Raw genomic sequence first — 21,555 nt, 5'->3', positions numbered from 1 at the left:
AAATGACAAAAAAACAAAACGAAACAGAATTTGTAAAGATATTAACAACAAGCAACAGTTACGTACAATCATGTACATGCAAAAATCACATTATAGAACAATAAAACGTGTACAATAGTAAAGCTGAACATCATGGCTTCATATTTGTACAAAACAATTCACAGCTACAACTGTGTTTTTAGAAACAGATCCTTTTCATTACGAATATCTATTTATGCAAATGCACATGCAAATACGACAGCCACGTCTGCTCCACGTATGTCCACAAAACACGACGGCCTAGTCGACAAAAAGTGCGGCTCACTTTGAAACAGAAAAATGTATTTTTTTTAAAATATATTCTTCGATATTATTTACAAAAATACACAAGAAAGTGTGATATTTTGTTAAAATAGTCCTTTAACTGTTTAAAATACTGTCTATTCATAAATTCGTGAAGTATGATGCCGTAACACCTGTCTGCCTCTCTGTCACCAGATAGAACTATCCAGAGATCCGACCTCAAACCGTCATGCGAGTTCTTCATCACAGCTGACTCCATACACGAGTGCTTCATTTCCTCCTCCCCAATCTGTTTCATTCACTCAATCAATCAGGATTTATTCATCATTTCCTTACAGACGCACAAATCACAGAAGGCTGAAAAGAAACAGGCTAATTATGAGTTAATTATGAGTTTAAATAAATAAATAAAGCATTGACGCTTTTAATGATGCAGTTGCTGGAAAGAAAACGAGGTCAGGATCAGGATGCGTCATTTCCGAACACACTTGGACGTTTCAGATGATGATGACTGAGCTGAAGGTGCACGCAGAAATCCTGTTGCTGAGTCTCGGTACTTCAAGTATTGAGCATTTGTGTTCATTTGAAATATTAACCCTGTGTCGTAGTCGCAGTTAGCGGTGATTGATTGTGGCGAAGATGTTTTTTGTTTCGTATTTTGTGGATAGGTTTTGGTCGTTTTTGTGGCATCAAAGGAAACGAAGACCTCGTTCATATTCTGTCAATTCAGAGTGAAAGTGATATTTGGTTTGCATATAAGAAAATGAAAACAACAACAATGGAAAAAACAGGCATGAAAGGCTGAAAATGTCCTTGTCATCCACCGACATATTTACCGTGACCCTTAGAAGCCTAAAACCCTAAATTTTTTTTAAGTGATCAAAAATATTTGAGCATGCGACTGATTGGCGTTTCTTGTTCGCTCAGGTGTGCTTCATATTACACTACCGTTCAAAAGTTTGGGGTCACCCAGACAATTTTGCGTTTTCCATGAAAAGTCACACTTTTATTTCCCACCATAAGTTGTAAAATGAATAGAAAATATAGTCAAGACATTTTTCTGGCCATTTTGAGCATTTAATCGACCCCACAAATGTGATGCTCCAGAAACTCAATCTGCTCAAAGGAAGGTCAGTTTTATAGCTTCTCTAAAGAGCTCAACTGTTTTCAGCTGTGCTAACATGATTGTACAAGGGTTTTCTAATCATCCATTAGCCTTCTGAGGCAATGAGCAAACACATTGTACCATTAGAACACTGGAGTGAGAGTTGCTGGAAATGGGCCTCTATACACCTATGGAGATATTGCACCAAAAACCAGACATTTGCAGCTAGAATAGTCATTTAGCACATTAGCAATGTATAGAGTGGATTTCTGATTAGTTTAAAGTGATCTTCATTGAAAAGAACAGTGCTTTTCTTTCAAAAATAAGGACATTTCAAAGTGACCCCAAACTTTTGAACGGTAGTGTAGCTCTGAATGTTTTACTTTGAGGCCTGGGTTCCACCTGTGAAAACTACACGAGTGTCAGTCCACCAGATTTCCATACCAGATGCTCAGATTATGGATTTTGAATTCTACCTGCTGCATTAAACTCCCAAGCGTCCGTATGCAGGAAATACAAACCAAAGTGAAATTGGATCGAGAAAAGTTACTGTGAATCTGACATTATAGATGATACAGAACCTTGTGAATCCATCAGGAGACAATCTCGACTGTAGATTATTGGCGAATTTTTCAGATTTGTTGACCAACAGATGACAAAATGCTGCTCAGAAGGTCAAGAAAACACGTGGTGAACTATTAGCGCCGCCAAGCGAATGTCGTGCGAAAACTGCGCTCGCATGATCGACACATTTTCACTACAAATCAAAATGTCATTCGACGATTTTTATGGCAGAAGGACGATCTAGACTTGTCTCAGTCGTGGATGATGTTAAAAGTGGTAAATGTATCCCGTAGGGGCCCTATTGAGGTGGTTATTTGTTGATAGTTACTGGATCAGTCAGCGAAAACGGTGCAAAAATATTTTGCACTTTTCAACACCGTTTCTACGCATTCTGTAAACAGAGCATCGGGTACAAAAATCCCATGGCGTGACACATTTGTTCTTAAAAAGGATAAACCAACATTAAGACCAGAGAGCTGCCTATGGGAGAAAAGGAAGCCAATTTGAAGATGAGAAAAAGACAGGAAATCAATCCGAGCCAGTGCACAAGCACTGAGCATAGCCAAGACAATAATTAACAGTTATTCCCTGAAATTGAGTCGTACATGAGCTGATAGCTGATGAGGCGCATAGCACCGAGTCGGCGATAAGCCATGTACGATGAGATTGAGTGGAATAACTGTTTTATTCTATCTACTTTCGGTTTTGTTTTTGTGTAGAGTTTTTATTTCGTCCTCGGTTGGTTCAATGACATGCACCGCCATTTTGTTTTTCTCTACACATGGTATATGAGCTGATAACCTAGTAGTAGAGCAGCCAATCAGAGCACATGATTGTTCATATCTAGTGAATGTGGATAGAATAATTTGGAATGTTCTGAGGAAAAACAAAAAGAAACCACTGGTGTCCTAACAATCAGACATGGACCAGATCGGCCAAGGAAAACAACAGCAGTCGATGAAAGAAATATGATGAGAGCTGTGAAGAAAACAATCCAAAAAACAATGACGTCACACCAATAGCCTCCACAGGACAAGGGTGAAGATCTCAGAATCTGCCGTTTGAAGAAGACTTTGAGAGCAGAAATATAAACGCCAACCTCTCATCAGATTGGCCAGATTGGAATGAGCCACAAAACTCCTGGAACCAAGATGAACCTCTACCAAAGTGTGGAGGAAGAACGGATCTGCTCGTGATGGAGCATGATGGAGGTAGTGTCATGGCTTGGGGTTGCATGGCTGCTTCTCGAACGGGTTCACTAATATTGAATGATGATGGATCTCATGATGGTAGCAGCAGAATGAGTTCAATGAATTCTGTCAATTTATAGAGAAATGCACCCAATCTAATTGGGAGGAACTTCATCACGCAGCAAGACAATGACCAGAACTGACTGCCAACACAACAAAGGACTTGATCTGGGGAAAAACGTGGACGGTTTTAGACTGGACAAGTCAATCACTCGACCTCAACCCAACTGAGCAGCATTTCAGCTCCTGAAGAGGCGACTGAAGGGAGAGACCCCCAAAACTAAACAACAACTGAAAGGAAAACCTGGAGAAGAATGAAGCAAAAGAAGAACGTAGCAGTGTAGGGATATCAGTGGGTCATTGGTTTGACGCAGTTATTGAACCAAATAAGTGTATTTCGTGTACTTCAATGCACTCGAAAACTGTATGTTCCAATACTTTTGATCACTGCAAAATTGGGCGGTCTGCCACCAGAGATGCAATGTCCTAACACATCTAGATGTAAATATCAGTTAATGAAAGTTGAAATTCTGATCTATCATCTCGTATTTTTCTTTTGATCTCGAACACAAATGTCTTGTGTACTGTATAGCAAAAACAAAAAACTGGCCTTGCCGTTCCAATACTTTTGGAGGACGCTGTGCCTGAATACACGCACCTGATGTAGTCATTTTATGCGTCTTTACTTTTATTTCATTGCGTGTCTACATGACTCAGGAACAGTAGATCCACTGTCAAACAGCACACAGAACGCAGGGTTAAAACAATTTGAATGTCGAATTTTGAGTTTAGCGTTTATTTTCACTTTTTGTTCGTCAGTCCAAATTTCCAGAAAACATGGCATTCCTGCCACAAAGTGCGACAGCTCCATTCTTTGGATCAGTACGTGTCAGTTTAACATCTACAAAAAACAAACAAACAAAAATCACTGCAACCCAAAACACACGACTCGTTCGATTCGTTTCCTGCATTTGATTCAGAGTCGATTGGTTTCTTGCCAGTCGTTTTGGTCCACACCTGAGCGTGATTGCTGTGTTCTCACCTGCCTAAAGAACGACACCGAGGGGTCGAACATATCAGGGTTCTGTTCAAATGGACAAAGCAACCTGACAGTACTTGGACTTCCTGTTTAGCAGAAAATTAAATTGATAGCCGAGTTTGAAAAAAGCGTTGAAGAAAATGACAACCATGAATTGTTCGAAAAGCTTCAAAAGGTTATGCTAAGGTCACACATAGCCGGTTGATCCGTGAGAACCGTGGCTGGGGCTATCGGAGTAATTTTGGCAGATTTTGGAGATGATCCGTCGCATAACTGTGGGTGGAGTAAATATGCAAATGAAGTCAAGGTAGCCATGAGAGCAGCGACGGAAGACGCTGGTAAAACCAACTGCGGCAGCGATGTATAGTGACGTATGGCCTTACAGCAATGACGGCAGTGTGTACAGTCCGGCATTTCCACGACAAGACGAAATAAACCGCGCCCCCGAAGCAAACTTTTCACTTTCTGCAGAATGTTGTTCCGTGAACATTTTTGAGCTCGATGGTTGTGACAGAATGCTCCGGTAAGCCCCGGAAGCCCACGTAAGCCTTAAGGATGCTCATAGATACCTTCATGGTTGCGACAGATGAATTCATCCAGCACTTGAAACACGACAATTTTCAACACAACGAAACTTTCGAGGGTTGGAAGCCACGCCCTTCCGGTTGTCAAGGTAGCTCCTTGGTTCTCATGTATTCCAACAGAAGGGCCCAGAACGCGTGCTGGTTGGCCCCCAGACAGCTCATAAACCATCTACTGGTGTCTACCGTGAAGTGATTCGGGCTATGTGAGACCTTAGCTTAAACTCTGAGATTTTTCGCTTTCTTTATTAAGACGGAGGACAGAGAGAGAGAGATTTTCTGTGACATACGCTTTGTGACGTGAGGGCAACATGCTACACAGGAAGACCAAACCATCCATCGCATTGCTTTTACATCGCTTTATCTCTTCCGTGAAAAGGAATTTCTTTTTAAAGAATTAAACACTGATGTCCTGTAAGTCGTCAATATAATTCAGTGTTCTGACCAAACACAGTCCTACACCGTAGTCCTGGGCGTGGCTGAAATCGGAGAAGGGGAGAAAGGCGGGTGTTTTTCTGAATTGTTTGCAATCAAGCGTTTTTTTTTTTCTTGGAAGTAAATGATTTTGTTATCCAAAGTGAAACAGCTTCGGTGAAATACGAGTTTGCCACACTTGCTTTTATGCTGATGTAAAATCTTTAATAGCTATCAAATCTTGATTTATGATTTTGCTCAGGGCTGATATGAAAAGAAAATATCGCAAATTATTTGAGAACGTCCGATGAGCTCTTTACAATACTCGAGCATGCATACATATGTACGTACGTACGTACATACAGTATATCTACTCATCTAGTGAATGTTCATGAAAAAACAAACAAACTAAAGATAAATCTGTTCTGAAGAAAAATGTGGCGTTTGGAGCAGAGCGAAAGGACGAACAGCAGCACAGACGTTACAATTCAGCCTCATTTTCATTTTTTTCTTCATCTCATTATCTTGTCACAATATGACGACACTTCATTTTGAACTTCGATCTCTGTCAAGCAATAAACAAAGAAAAATAAAAAATAAAAACTGTCCTGTTATTGGATTTGCATAGATTTATGAATAAGGGATGAACAATGCATGAGATATCGGTCAATGTTTTTTTTTTTTTTTTGAATATATTTTCATTCGAAGCACCTACTATTCTTAAAAGAATAATTTCATCCCTCTAATCTACCAGGAAGAGAGTCGATCATCACATTCAGGGCTGACGACAGAGACGGTAATTGACGTCTAACAAAAGGACGATGGATTTGTGGCAAACATTATAATAAAAATGTTAAAAAAAAAAAAAAAGGATGGCGTCCATCTACACTTCATCACAACTGGACTGTCGCCATGGCGCGCGTCACAACGATGATAGGGTATGACAGGAATGTGTTTAAGGTACAAGAAAAGAAGAAGAATTATTATTAATAATAATTATAATTAGTATAAATTACCAAGAACCTTTGGTATGAAATTCACCCCATTAGACATGAGCGTGACAATAAATTAACTTAAACAACCACAATTATCTACACTGTACATCTACACAGGATTATTGAATTATTTGTTTGCACTTGTATGCAAAATGGCTTGGTTTTTAAATAAATAAAGAACGACAACATTAAAGGCATTTCATTAAGTTATAGAATTGTCAGTCTGGTCTGGAAGCGTCCTTGAAAAAAACCAAACCCTTCTGATCCGGTCGGGATTATAATAATGATAACGATGATAATAATAAACATAAATTCTTGGCTTATATTCAATTCATTTAAAGTACATGACATCATCTGCTGTAGGTGGGTGCGGTGGGGGCGCGGTCACGCTGACAATGCGAGACGACGAGATGTTTAGGCGTTGTAACCTTTACTCTGTAAGTAGGTGAAAAGAGCCTCCAGGCCCTTGGTGGAGCACCACAGCTGTTTGAGCATCTGGCACTCTTTCTCATTCACCTCCTCCAGCATGGACTTCAGGATGCTGCGCACCATACACTTCGACTCCTCCAGGACCTGAGCTCGGAAAATAAACAGGATGAAATACATTAGATATTCCATATTTTTAATATTTAAAAAAAAAATTAAACAAAATATTACACTCCCCAGCCACTTTATTAGGAACACCCCTACATCCACCAGTTCTGTAATCAGCCGATCCCTCGACAGCAGCACGATGCATCAAATCACGCAGATGCAAATCAAGAGCTTCGGTTAATGTTCACAATGTTCAAACATCAGAATGGGAAAAATTGTGATCTCACAGTGAAGTGTGACTTTCTTTCTTTCACTGTGGTATGGGTGTTGGTTTGAGCCAGATGGACTGGTTTGAGTATTTCAGAACCTGCTGATCTCCTCCTGGGGTTTTCACACACAATAGGCTCTAGAGTTTATACAGAATGGTGCGAAAAACAAAAAACATCGAGTGAGCGAGCGACAGTTCTGTGGGTGGAAACAAACGCATTGTTGATAAGAGAGGCTCAGAGATCAGAAAATGGACAGATTGAGCAGTTCAAGCTGCCAGGAAGGATATACCGTAGTAACTCATATAATCATTCTTTACAACCGTGGTGAGCAGAAGAGCATGTCATCATCTTAGCAACAGCAGAAGAACACAGTGGGTTCCGCTCCTGCAGCCAAGAACAGGGATCTTAGAATCAACAAGAAGTTCCTATTAAAGTGGCCGGTGCGGGAACAGTGTATATGCAGCAGATATAGCAAAAAAAAAAAAAAAAAAACATTGTGAAATTATAAATTACATAATAATATTGTTATTTTATCCTTCTTATTATTGTATCATTATTGTTTGCATGTTTTCTTTTCCAGTATGATACTGAAATTTTGAATATCAACCGATATAAATGTGAATCCATTAGTTTTTCCTTTAAAATTACAACACATTTTTATTTTAAAATAAAAACACTTAAAGAAAATACAGAGGAAAAGATTACTTACATTGCAAATATAATAAATTTATCTATATAAATAAATAAATAAATTTAAATAAATAAATTTATATAATAAATCTAATAAAAAAAATCAATTCAAATAAATTCCAATTAAAGTGGCCTTTGACTAAATAATGTTGCATAAATTCTTTCTTTCTTTCTTTCTTTCTTTCTTTCTTTCTTTCTTTCTTTTTCTTTCTTTCTTTCAGCAATAAGAATCACAACAGTAATAACACCACCAACATCAAGTCACAGTAATTTGCGCTAGCTGTTACAAACCGGGACGTCTGGTCACTGTACCCTATAGATCCAGAACGGTAAGAGATAGAAAATGACGCTTAGTGAGGTAAAGTTGTGCCCTGCTACCCTGAAAAAAAAAAACAAAAAAAAAACCCTGGTTGAAGAAATCATGAAAATTGACAGAGTTATACATAAGTGACTGGGGGGAAGCCATGGCCTAATGGTTAGCGAAGCAGCTTTGGGACCAAAAGGTTGCTGGTTTAATTCCCTGGATCAGCAGGAATGGCTGAAGTGCCCTTGAGCAAGGTACTAAACCCCCAACTGCTGCTCTGGGTATGTTGTATTTTGCTCTGGCTAAATGTAATATAATGATTGAAAAAAATCCTGTTTTTCATGGATCATTCCGGATCAGTGATCCAGATCGACACCAAAAGTCACAGCAGCGTAATTCAGCCCAGAAGTATTCTTCTTCATGTGAAATTTGGTGATGATTGGTTGAAAACTGAGGGAGAAATAGCATCCTAAAAACGTTAGGAGAAAAATAATAATAATAATAATAATAATAATAAGAAGAAAGTAGAAAGATCCTCAGCGAGAGTAACAATTTGCACCAGTGTTGCGAGCGCAAATTCATAATACAATCGCCTTATTTATAAAAAATAACTAAATAGGATAAAATACAGTAAATATTCCATATTTTAAAATATTTAATAAAAACAAAACATTACATAACATTAAATAATATTACATAACATTCTTAAATTTTTTCGTGGTCCAAATCCTGTGCTCTGATTGGCTGGCGAGCAGGTCCGTATCCTACGGTACAGACCCCAGTTACGGACCTCTGGCGACTCGCTTGTTCACAACAACAACAAACATAGTTGCAATTTTTGTCAACCTTTATTTTCGCATTTCTCAGGAGAATAGCATTAATTTTACAGCATGGATAGCGATAACGACAGTGTTCACAGCGAAAGCGAGTTTTACTACCCTGAGGAAGAAGAAATAAAAGAAAACATTTCAGGAGAAAGCTAAAAACCTCTAACTGTTGCTAACGCCGAGCAAAAACATGGCTGAATCCTGAATGACTCAATTTTGTATAAATAGGGGACTACATAGGCGGCAAAATGTAGTTTTTTCCTGCCATGGAAGTGCACTTGTATACCGAGGAGGAAGCCATTTGCATTACAGCCGTGAATGAGGATTCAAAATGGCGGCTCGGCTCGGTTTTCCCTTTTGGGCGCTCTCGTTTTCTGTTAGAATTTGGTAAAGAAAAAAATAAATATATTATTTACCAGCTTAACTCTTTACCCCTTAATGACGACATATGACGCCTTGTCAAAACCTTGCCTTTTGACTTTTTTTCTTGTAAATATGTTCTAAGGGTGAACAGTATATACATATACAAGGGTGGCTGTAGCAACTGCTTTAAGGGGCCGAGGTCAGTATTCAAGGCCGAGGTCACGGTATTTCACCATACGGATCTCCCAGCTGGTAAATAACATATTTCTTTCTTATAATACGAATAATAATAATCTGAATTTAGCACACATAATGCATTATAAATGTATTTATAACTGCTGACATCGCTTGTGTAGGACCTCATGATGCCCAGTATAACCCTGTGTCAATGCTAATAATTAGTTATAGTGACATGCAACACTTATATAGCAGGAACATTTGACTCCACACAGGAATCAGGCGACATAATGCATTATAACGTGTCTATAAGAACACTGTGGACATGAATTAGTGTCTCCATTGTACTTCTTTTTCTGACCTGAATAGAACATGAAAGTTAAACATTATGTAGGAGATGTGAGGATCTGATTTACCACAGCACTGCAGGTCGCCATCTCCTTCACCCGCAGCAGCACTTCCTGGTTAAAGGTGGTCGGCCAGAACACTTGCGAGACCAAACCTCGGCTGCACGCCTCCTGTGCCGTCAGCTTCCTCCCACAAAACAGCATCTCATTGGCCTAGAAACGACACCGTGTGAAAGAAGATACTAGTCCTTCAAGTACTTCAGTAACATAGAGAAAGTGAACTGAAAAATAACGTACACTAAAACAAAATGGTACAATCCAATCTCTTAAAAACAATTTTATTAGGTGGCACGGTGGTGTAGTGGTTAGTAGTGCTGTCACCTCACAGCAAGAAGGTTCTGGGTTCGAGCCCCGTGGCAAGCGAGGGCCTTTCTTTCTGTGCGGAGTTTGCATGTTCTCCCCGTGTCCGCGTGGGTTTCCTCCGGGTGCTCCGGTTTCCCCCACAGTCCAAAGACATGCAGGTTAGGTTAACTGGTGACTCTAAATTGAGCGTAGGTGTGAATGTGAGTGTGAATGGTTGTCTGTGTCTATGTGTCAGCCCTGTGATGACCTGGCGACTTGTCCAGGGTGTACCCCGCCTTTCGCCCGTAGTCAGCTGGGATAGGCTCCAGCTTGCCTGCGACCCTGTAGAACAGGATAAAGCGGCTACAGATAATGAGATGAGACAATTTTATTAATTTCAGATGATGTGTTGAATTTAATTAAATTTTTAATTAATCACATTTTGATTTATTTTGTAGGTTTTTGTATCATTTAAACAGCCATTACTGTAACACGACACTCTTAACCCTTTGATGCAAAACATGGGTCAAAAGTGACCCGGCTGAGTTTTTATCTTCTATATCTTTGCAATAAATTAATTCCATCATTCAGTATTCAAGGTATTCCTCAATTAACTTGTTTTTGATCATCATGCATCCTTATTTTATTTTTTCCTTTCTTACTTTTTGAATAAAAACCCTTTTTGTATCACTACCCTTCTAATGCACAACATGGGTCAAAAACGACCTGCGTTCATTTTCCAGGTTATTTCATGTATGGCTGAGTGTTTCTATGATCTACTTTTGAAATAAATTCATTTTGTCATTTACTTTTCCAAATATGCAGTAAATATCTTGGTTTTGTTTAGCACAAATCATCATTTTTATTCTTCCTTTCTTAAGTTATGAACAAGCACAGCTTTTGTAATTCTACATCAAGTTTACACACATGGGTCAGAACCGACCCGCATGCATTTACTCCAGCGTTTGGTGGGAACTGTGAATTGTGCTTGTGTCAGACATTTCACAGCTCAGCACAGCGCCCTTTGCCCATCTCATACATGGAAGTAATGTTTTTCAATTGTTCTAACATTACCTTAGAAAAAATTGATGATGTTTAGGTTCCCTTGAGAGTGAGTAGATTACTTGTCAGAAAGTTACAAGTAATTACTATTAGCTACCGAGCTGTCAACATATTCTACTTTAGTTAGCTAATTTTATAGTAGTTGGCTTAGCTAACGACATAGTTAATAAATAAATAACTGGCCCCATTCACTGCTAAAGTAATTACTTGAAACAAATTATTATTATTATAGTATTAAGACATTTAATTTTAAAATCACACCTGGATGACCCATGTGTAGTAATATAAAAAGTATTTTTGTTCATAAAGTAGGAAAGAAAAAATTAAATTAATGATTTGTGGTAATTAAAAACAAGATATTTAAAGAATACTTGGAATATTCAATCATAAAATAAATTGATTTCAAAAGATAGAGCAAAGAAAAACTCAGTCAGCATGAAATAACCTGGAAAATGAATGCGGGTCATTTTTGACCCATGTTGTGCATTAGAAAGGGTGTGCGTATGTTTTGCATCAAAGGGTTAAAATTAAAGGAAAAAATGATAAAACAATGACAAAGAACATCTTTTATGTGACTCAAAGGAACTTCTGATTTTTAATTATTGCAATGTCGTGAATGTATCGTGAATCCCCAACCTTTTCTATCTCCGAGTGTATCTTTAGTATAGATATTAAAGGCAAGTTGGTGATTGTGACTCAATGTGATCATCATGATTTCAATATTGTTGCTGAAATTAAACTGAGGAATGTATTTACCCACCAGAGCCACTCCCAGGATCTGAGGGAAAGTGTATGAGGAGCAACCAGAGGGCGTAAGGCGCAATGCAGCACATGGGGTTTGGAACCAGGCCCGCTCGCTGGCCCACACGATGTCACACAGAGGAAGGATTGAGGCGCCCAAACCCAGGGCAGGACCGTTGACGGCCACCACGATGGGCTTCTTAAAATGGATGAAGGCTTTTACAAAATCCCTGCAGTGACACAGAACCCAGAGGTGCTGTCAAAATCTCAAGGTCAGCAGCGATTCATGACGGCCGGGAGCAATGATAAAACATCACGACGTTATAACTGAGAAAAATAATAAACTCGATCATCACTTAACCTTTTACCTAAAAAAAAAGTATATCGTGTGCCTTTTATGCAAAGAATAAACAACGATGGAGTGGTGTGATGAAGCAGAGTTACTGTTACTGCCCCAAAGTTAATTATTTTCCTATAACAGCATGTCCGATAGCGTTTCATTCCCCTTATACCACAGCAACCTGCAATGGTCTTATGAACAGTTATGTGACATGACATTACACAGTCATGCACTTTTGCTTTAAAAAGTGCTATGCATGCTGTATAACACATTATAAATGCTCAGAACTATTTATGAACATTTATACAGGCTTAGTTAACATAAGATATGAAGTGTCCTATACAGCCCACTGTACATGCTTATGCATGTATACATAAGGCATTATAAGGTATTATACTGTACATGCTATATAACATTCTACACACAGGCTTATGTAAGGTATCATAAAAGGCCATGTACAATATATGACACATTTGAAATGTACTTATGAGCATTTATACAGGGTTATATAAAGTACTATGAGGAGTAATGAATGCTCCATAAGGCATTATAAATGCTCAAAACCTTTTATGAACATTTATACAAGCTTAGTTAAGGTGCTGTAAAATATTGTGTCCTATAAACCCACTGTACATGCTCAGAACCACTTTATGCATGTATACATAAGGTATTATAAGGTGTTATGCAGGTTGCATAACATGTTATAGATGCACATAACGACTTATAAACATTTATACAGGCTAAGTAAGGTACTATAAGGTGTTATGCAGGTTATATAGCACATTATAGATACTCAGAGCTACTTATGAACATTTATACAGGCTACATAAGGTATTAAAAGGTGTTATGCATATAACATGTTCTACATGCCCAGAATTACTTGTGTGCATTCACACAGGCTTATGTAAGGTATCATAAAGGGCCATGTACAATATATGACACATTTGAAATGCTCAGAAGTACTTATGAGCATTTATACAGGGTTATATAAAGTACTATGAGGAGTAATCCATGCTCCATAAGGCATTATAAATGCTCAGAACTTTTTATGAACGTTTATACAAGCTTAGTTAAGGTGCTATAAGATATGTATCCTCTAAACCCACTGTACATGCTCAGAACCACTTTATGCATGTATACATAAGGCATTATAAGGTATTATATATGCTATATAACATTCTACATGTTCAGAATTACTTATGCACATTCATACAGGCTTATATAAGGTATCATTAAGGGGTTATGTACAATACATGACACATTTGCAATGCTCAGAACTACTTATGAGCATTTATACAAGCTTATACAAGGTACTACAAGGAGTAATGCATGCTATATAAGGCATTATAAATGCTAGGAACAATTTATGAACATTAATGCAGGCTTATGTAAAGTACTACAAGATGTTATGCATGTTATATTTCATGTTTGAAACATTCAGAACTACTTATAAAAATTTAAATGGGCTTATGAAAGGTATCGTAAGGAGTTATGCATGCTATATAACACATAAGTGCTCAGAACTATGTATGAGCACTGATACAGGCTGATGTAAGGTTTTAAAAGGAGTAATGTCCACTACATTATAAATGTCTTATATAGTGGTATATAGTGTCTAAGTAAGGTATTATAAGGTGTTATGCATGTTATATAAAATGTTATAGATGCACAGAACTACTTCTAAACATTTATACAGGCTAAGTAAGTCATTATACAGTGTTATGCAGGTTAAATAGGATGTTATAGATGTTCAGAACTACTTATGAACATTTATACAGGCTACATAAGGGATTATAAAGTGCTATGCAGGCTACAGAACATAGATGCTCAGAACAACTTATGAACATTTATACAGGCTAAGTGAAGTTTTAGAAGGTGTTATGCAGGTTATATAACATGTTATAGATGTTCAGAACTACTTACGAACATTTATACAGGCTAAGTAAGGTACTATAAGGTGTTACGCAGGTTATATAGCACGTTATAGACACTCAGAACTACTTATGAACATTTATACAGGCTGCATAAGGTATTATAAGGTGTTACGCAGGTTATATAAGACTTTGAAGATGCTCGGAACTACTTATGAACGTTTATACAGGCTGAGTGAGGTTTTAGAAGGTGTTATGCAGGTTATATAACATTATAGAGGTTATATTTATTAACTTATTAACATTTTATACAGGGTAAGTAAGGTATTAGCCTACATATAAATCAGTGGCGGCTGCTGGTTTTTAAAACAGGGGAAGCCCATTTTACGCATTCATCGTAAAACCTGTAGGCCGGATATCAAAGCATAGAAAGGTGTGCCCCATTAGCATAGTGAACTAGACAACCCTACCTAGTGGCAGAAAGTATTTTTGCTTGTACATTTCATGTTATAGTCTGGCTTGCCAGGCTAGTGCCTCATATCCTTAATCAAAAATATCAAACATCCAAAAATCACTGGCTATTCAACGAAGAGCCTTGAACATCATACCCTGATATGCAACACAGAGTCTTTAACACAACACCCAGCTGTGCAACACATCCTTGAACATCTTCTGCAACACAGTCTGGAAATTCATAACCAGGTAGGCTATGCAACACACAGAACCTTGAATATTATACCCAGGTATAACCTATAACACAGAGCCCACCATTCTCTTAACATTACTGAACAATATACACACTTCACATTCATGAACATGAACACTATTTATAGACAAATTCTGCCCTCCGCTCCTTTTCCAGAAAATGGTCTGTGACCCTGTCATACCAGCTGGTTGTGCTTTCCAGAGACTTCACCAATTTCTGTTAGCAGCTAGCACTACAGATCCCAATAAGGCTCAAGCTAGCCTACAACCAGATTGAACTACAAATGAAATAAACGAGTGAATTCGCGAATGATCAAACTGATAAAATGGATGAAAGTTAACAGAGCACAACGAGTAATATTTACATTTATTTACAGAGTAATGTACAGAGACATCAATGAGAAGAAACGTTTATATGAAAAGAAATTCGGACAGCACTTTAGCACACGACTACACTTTCTCGACATCCGCTAGGGACTGACTGATCATGCTTCCGTGTTCCTCGCCGAAGTACCGCCCTCCTCATGTCTTTCAAACACTACCTCCAATAATCCTTTATCAGCCCGGCTTCTTGTCCCTCCCACTGTCTCGTTTAGTCCCAGAGAAGCCCGGCTTCCCTGGAAGTGACGATTTTGTTGATTTTAACCAATAACAACTAGCCGAAATTGGCTGTTCAGAGCCGTCTCGTAGACTGCAACGGATACCCGGCTGCCAGTCAGCGTTGCCAGATACTGCTGACGTTTTCCATCCCAAAATATGTTCAAAACCCGCCAAAATGCACTTAAAACCGCCCAATCTGGCAACACTGCTGCCAGTCCATAGAGCCCATTGAAATAAGAAAGGTTACAGCCTGGCAGCAAAGGTGATTCTCGTAGCGAACTGCAAGTTCGTCAGACATCACTCAAATAAGTTACAGGATAGTTATGAACATAAATACAATCTTGGCCATATATTATGTTATGCAAGTTATTGTTTTAATGAGAATTCAACGTCGTAGACGCCGCAGTTTGGGGAGAGAATTTTAGGGGAAGCTCGGCTTCCCTTGTTGTCTCTGAGAAATCGCCCCTGATATAAATATAGCTTTCAGAGGAAACGTTATTAAATTAATGTCCATTGACAGTCTTATGAAAAAAAAGAAAGAAAGAAAGAAAGAAAGAAAGAAAGAAAGAAAGAAAGAAAGAAAGAAAGAAAGAAAGAAAGAAGCCATTTTATATTTTGGTGTATTTAAACTTTTGAACCCTAGTTTTAAGGGGGCATATATGAGGATTTTGCACACTGTAGTGCAGTTCCTATTTTCCATGGTGCCACATAATACAATTCATAATTAACTCATGAAATCTATATTTCAGAAAGCAGAGGTTACAAGTTAAAAGAATGAACACCCCAAAGAGCTGTACAAAGTTAATAATTATAATTATTCTCATCGTTCTGACAGTAATGATGATTGTGTTGAGCTCCAGGAACCACAGAATCCCCACAGAACCATCAGCGTGAGTGCAAGAGCTGGATCAGGATTCCTACAGCGTGAGCGCGCACACACACACACACACACACACACACACACACACACACACACACACACACACACACACACACCTACGCTGTGACGCTGTGATCTGTAACAGCTCTCTCTTGATGAACGAGTGTTTATTAGAACGAGAAATACTTGAGCGTGAAGCCGCAGCATGATCTTGGTGTGGCAGGATGACATTAATAATAAACAAAGTATCCTCAAATTAAATCGAGTTGAGAAGATTTCACACTTGACTTATCCTAGAGGCGAATGTCTACTGAATTTTTAGAGGAACCCAGTATTACAGGGGCGCAGATAGGATTTTTGAACTGGGGGGGACTGAGCTGTCAGCAAATGATTCCATTTTGTGTAAATATATATATATATAAAATGTGTGTGTGTACTGAAGCTTCAATATACATTCGAATTGTGAGTTTTCTAACTGAATGAACATTGGTAGACAAAGGCCTAACTGGTCAACATTGCTCGGTTTTTGAAAAAACGCTGTAATTTTTTTTTGTTTTTTCATTGTTGACCCCACCAGGGATTGCCTGCAGGCCAGGAGGACAATGTTAACATCTTGAATCTCATAATTTCAGTTAACAGTTGCTGCTTACTAAAATAACATTATACATAAAAATAACAACATTAAAAGATATTCACCTACAGCCTAGAATGCTGTTATTTTACATTTAGCCTACTTCAGGTAAGTCCAAATTCCTTCTTATTATTATCAGACTAGCTACTCAACATTACAAAACAAGTATTTGTCACATCTGGGAAAGGCAACAGGCAACAGGCAGAGGATATTTACATCTTTTGGTTCTTGAAACAAACGCTGTGATTTTTTTCCCCCTCTTCTCTGGCTTAATGTGGCAGAAAGATCACCAGGTCGGTCATTAGACAGTTGTTTATGATCACTATGGTTACCGCGACAGGCAAAGTCCCCAGCTCCCCTTAGGACCCCGGGGTCGAGATGGTGTGTTACATTTACATTGGAAGTCGGAACTTGGAGCTCCGAGCAACATAACCTCAGAACTGAGCGCTTCCCAGTTTAAAAACTGGGACATCATGGAACATGGAATTCGAAAAAAATGGCCAGTTAATGAAATGAAACGAAAACCCCAACGTTTATGCTGGGAGATGCTGGATTTCAATGCTTTTCCGACTTCAAACTTCCAACTTACGAGTACAACTGAACGCACCATTAGTCGTAGCAGAAACACCGTTGCTATCAAATGGATGAGCTGTGCAGTGTTATTAACCGAGAATTACGTGGAAAATGAACACCTTGCTTTCCCAACTCTGCAAGGATCTGCTCCAGCCTACACCGATTCAAGAAGGGGAAAATGTGGATTGATCACAGACAAGGCTGCTGCTGCTGCCATTTCAACTTTGTGCTGCAGTGTAAGTTAGTCTAACTAACGGAACATTAACCCTCACTTTTTCTACCTATGTGTGGCGCCTTACGTAGGGACGGTGGGTGGGGGGGGACACATGGGGGTCACTATAAATCTGGAGGGGACATGTCCCCCCCGTCCCCAGTGCCATCTGCGCCCTTGCAGTATTAGGCAGTCGAGAGTCGACAACAAACAGTCATCCAGCGTACAGATGATCAGCTTCTTTTCAACCGTATTTGTGGTGATATTATTAACCAGGGTTGCCTGGATGAAGAAAAAGTTCCAGCTCAACTAAATCTCACAACCCACATTTGCTTGTAAAACAAAGTCACTTTTCTGTTTTAGCCAGCATTAAAGGGGAACTGAAGGCAAATTTTTTATTATCAAAATTCTATCTCATTTTATTAAATATCGGAACGCATTTGTGATCGCTATTTTGTCGCTGCTATAGCAAGTTATGAGTGTTTGAAATATGCTCTGTAATATATCAGTCCATATGTCAAAGCAATGGCTGTAAACAAGATTCGTCGAGACCTGTGCGAGACATCGTAGGACGGAAGTAAAACGTACAGCGGAAATCAAAGTGACCGACATCTGCCAACACTGTCAAAAGACGCGCGCCCTCTTTCGAATGCTGAAGCCGGAAGTTTTGTTTGTTTTGATAGCAATCAGGAAAGTTTGAAAAAAGTCGGCAGTAATCGTCATTTAAACTCGTTTTTGTGCAATATTTTGTTTGGAAAACAGTTTTCAAAATGGCGGCACTGACACCTGGCTGATGCTTCACGTTTCGAAGTCTCGCACAAGTCTCGTGAAGATCGCGCAGATAAGCGACGCCTGCCGTGGACCAAACAAACTAAATTCAACACGGCTAAAAACCGAATAGGCCGACAAGTATAATATTTAATTGCAGTTAGTTGTCAATACGAGTCACGATATAAGGTTACTAAAACCGAAAATGTAATTGAATAACACATTAATTAAGAAATAAAGCAAGTTTAAAAATGACTTCAGTTCTCCTTTAACTTTTTCAGAAGTTTGTGCTCCAGAAGCTCTTCTGTGGAATTGGACCATACGGGCTAACCATCGTGCCCCATGCAAATCAATGAGCCTTCGACATCCATGACCCTATCTCCGGTTGTTCTTTGGATCCTTTTGGTAGGTACGAACCACTGCATACCAGGAACACCCCACAGGATGTGCCATTCTGGAGATACTCAGACCCAGTCATCAAACCATCACAATTTGGCCATTGTAAAAAAAAAAAAGTCACTCAGATCCTTACACTTGCCCATTTTTCCTGCTTCCAACACATCAACTTCAAGAACTGACTGTTCCCTTTCTTGCTGTCTAATATATCCCACCCCTTGACAGGTGCCATTGTTATGAGATATTTAAATAATACTGGCTGGCTTTTTTTCATGGTATATCAGATACAGTGGGGCAAAAAAGTATTTAGTCAGTCACCAATTGTGCAAGTTCTCCCACTTAAAAAGATGAGCGAGGCCTGTAATTTTCATCATAGCTACACTTCAACTATGAGAGACAGAATGAGAAAAAAAAATCCAGAAAATCACATTGTCTGATATTTAAAGAATTTATTCGCAAATTATGGTGGAAAATAAGTATTTGGTCAATAACAAAAGTTCATCTCAATACTTTGTTATATACCCTTTGTTGGCAATCACAGAGGTCAAACGTTTTCTGTAAGTCTTCACAAGGTTTTCACACACTGTTGCTGGTATTTTGGCCCATTCCTCCATGCAGATCTCCTCTAGAGCAGTGATGTTTTGGGGCTGTCGCTGGGCAACACAGACTTTCAACTCCCCCCAAAGATTTTCTATGGGGTTGAGATCTGGAGACTGGCTAGGCTACTCCAGAACCTTGAAATGCTTCTTACGAAGGCACTCCTTCGTTGCCCGGGCGGTGTGTTTGGGATCATTGTCATGCTGAAAGACCCAGCCACGTTTCATCTTCAATGCCCTTGCTGATGGAAGGAGGTTTTCACTCAAAATCTCACGATACATGGCCCCATTCATTCTTTCCTTTACACGGATCAGTCGTCCTGGTCCCTTTGCAGAAAAACAGCCCCAAAGCATGATGTTTCCACCCCCATGCTTCACAGTAGGTATGGTGTTCTCTGGATGCAACTCAGCATTCTTTCTCCTCCAAACACGACAAGTTGAGTTTTTACCAAAAAGTTCTATGTTGGTTTCATCTGACTATATGACATTCTCCCAATCCTCTTCTGGATCATCCAAATGCTCTCTAGCAAACTTCAGACGGGCCTGGACATGTACTGGCTTAAGCAGGGGGACACGTCTGGCACTGCAGGATTTGAGTCCCTGGCGGCGTAGTGTGTTACTGATGGTAGCCTTTGTTACTTTGGTCCCAGCTCTCTGCAGGTCATTCACTAGGTCCCCCCGTGTGGTTCTGGGATTTTTGCTCACCGTTCTTGTGATCATTTTGACCCCACGGGGTGAGATCTTGCGTGGAGCCCCAGATCGAGGGAGATTATCAGTGGTCTTGTATGTCTTCCATTTTCTAATAATTGCTCCCACAGTTGATTTCTTCACACCAAGCTGCTTACCTATTGCAGATTCAGTCTTCCCAGCCTGGTGCAGGTCTACAGTTTTGTTTCTGGTGTCCTTTGACAGCTCTTTGGTCTTGGCCATAGTGGAGTTTGGAGTGTGACTGTTTGAGGTTGTGGACAGGTGTCTTTTGTACTGATAACAAGTTCAAACAGGTGCCATTAATACAGGTAACGAGTGGAGGACAGAGGAGCCTCTTAAAGAAGTTACAGGTCTGTGAGAGCCAGAAATCTTGCTTGTTTGTAGGTGACCAAATACTTATTTTACCGAGGAATTGACCAATTAATTCATTAAAAATCCTACAATGTGATTTCCTGGATTCTTTCCCCCCATTCTGTCTCTCATAGTTGAAGTGTACCTATGATGAAAATTACAGGCCTCTCTCATCTTTTTAAGTGGGAGAACTTGCACAGTTGGTGGCTGACTAAATACTTTTTTGCCCCACTGTATATTCCATTCAGCTTGCATGATTTTGAACGAGTTGAAGATGAGTCGAGGTGAATGGAATATATCTGATATGCCACAAATAAATAGCCAATATTATTATTATTATACATAGGGTCAAATTACTCAATTCTGATTGGCCAGTCAAGGAGGGCTTTTTTCCTTCACACGGGGCCGTATTTCTGAAATGCTATTGGCTAGTTCGTTGCTTGGTTACGGTTACAAAAATTAGTAAATTTTGTCAACAAAATGGCCGACTCTGCTGACTCAGCAATGCCACGTTTCGCTATATTTGACGAAGAAATGATAAACCAATTGAAAGCTGCAAGCGAAAATGAAAATACCAAAAAAAGTAAGAATTTTTGGCTTTCCGTGTTTAAGAAACGGGCCGCAGAAAGACAAATAAACGACTCTCTAGTGGCGTATGAATGCTGTGAGTTAGACAAGGTGCTATCGAAGTTTTTCTGTGTCATGATGAAAGACGCTTTAGAAACGGATTCAAACATGCAAGATGGTCTCGCGCCCTGATTGGTTCAGAAAATGTGAATGACAAATGTTGTGAACTTGAATGGCTTCCCAAGTATGAATTTGGCCCTGTATATTATAAACAAGTAATCGTATGGTTCCTCGTAAAATTAAGGGTCAATTTCACTCATGATTTCAAAGTTTTGAAATTTCCCGGGTCGTGAATTTTCAAAACTTCGAAATCACTCGTGAAATTAATCTTTAAGTTTACTCGGCCCCATACGATTTCCTATACTTATGATTATTATTATTATTATTATTATTATTATAATACATTCCTTGC

General features: G+C 39.1%; 1 protein-coding gene across 1 annotated transcript in view; it reads right to left on the bottom strand.

The window, feature by feature from the left end:
- Positions 1 to 1,544: 1,544 nt before the first annotated feature.
- The window catches only part of LOC132887691 (chromodomain Y-like protein 2), a 111,648-nt gene continuing 91,637 nt past the window's right edge, over positions 1,545 to 21,555 (bottom strand). The window contains exons 5-7 of the mRNA XM_060923206.1: positions 11,906 to 12,116; positions 9,811 to 9,954; positions 1,545 to 6,803 (exon numbers count right to left, since the gene is read on the bottom strand). Of these exons, the coding sequence (XP_060779189.1) occupies positions 6,645 to 6,803; positions 9,811 to 9,954; positions 11,906 to 12,116 (514 nt within the window). The 3' untranslated portion in view covers positions 1,545 to 6,644. The remainder of the gene's footprint in view (positions 6,804 to 9,810; positions 9,955 to 11,905; positions 12,117 to 21,555) is intronic.

This window comes from Neoarius graeffei, chromosome 6 (genome assembly GCF_027579695.1).
Source record: "Neoarius graeffei isolate fNeoGra1 chromosome 6, fNeoGra1.pri, whole genome shotgun sequence".
Taxonomy (NCBI): Eukaryota; Metazoa; Chordata; class Actinopteri; order Siluriformes; family Ariidae; genus Neoarius; species Neoarius graeffei.
Note: the sequence above shows the minus strand (reverse complement) of the source record. Positions and strands in the feature narration are given on the sequence as shown.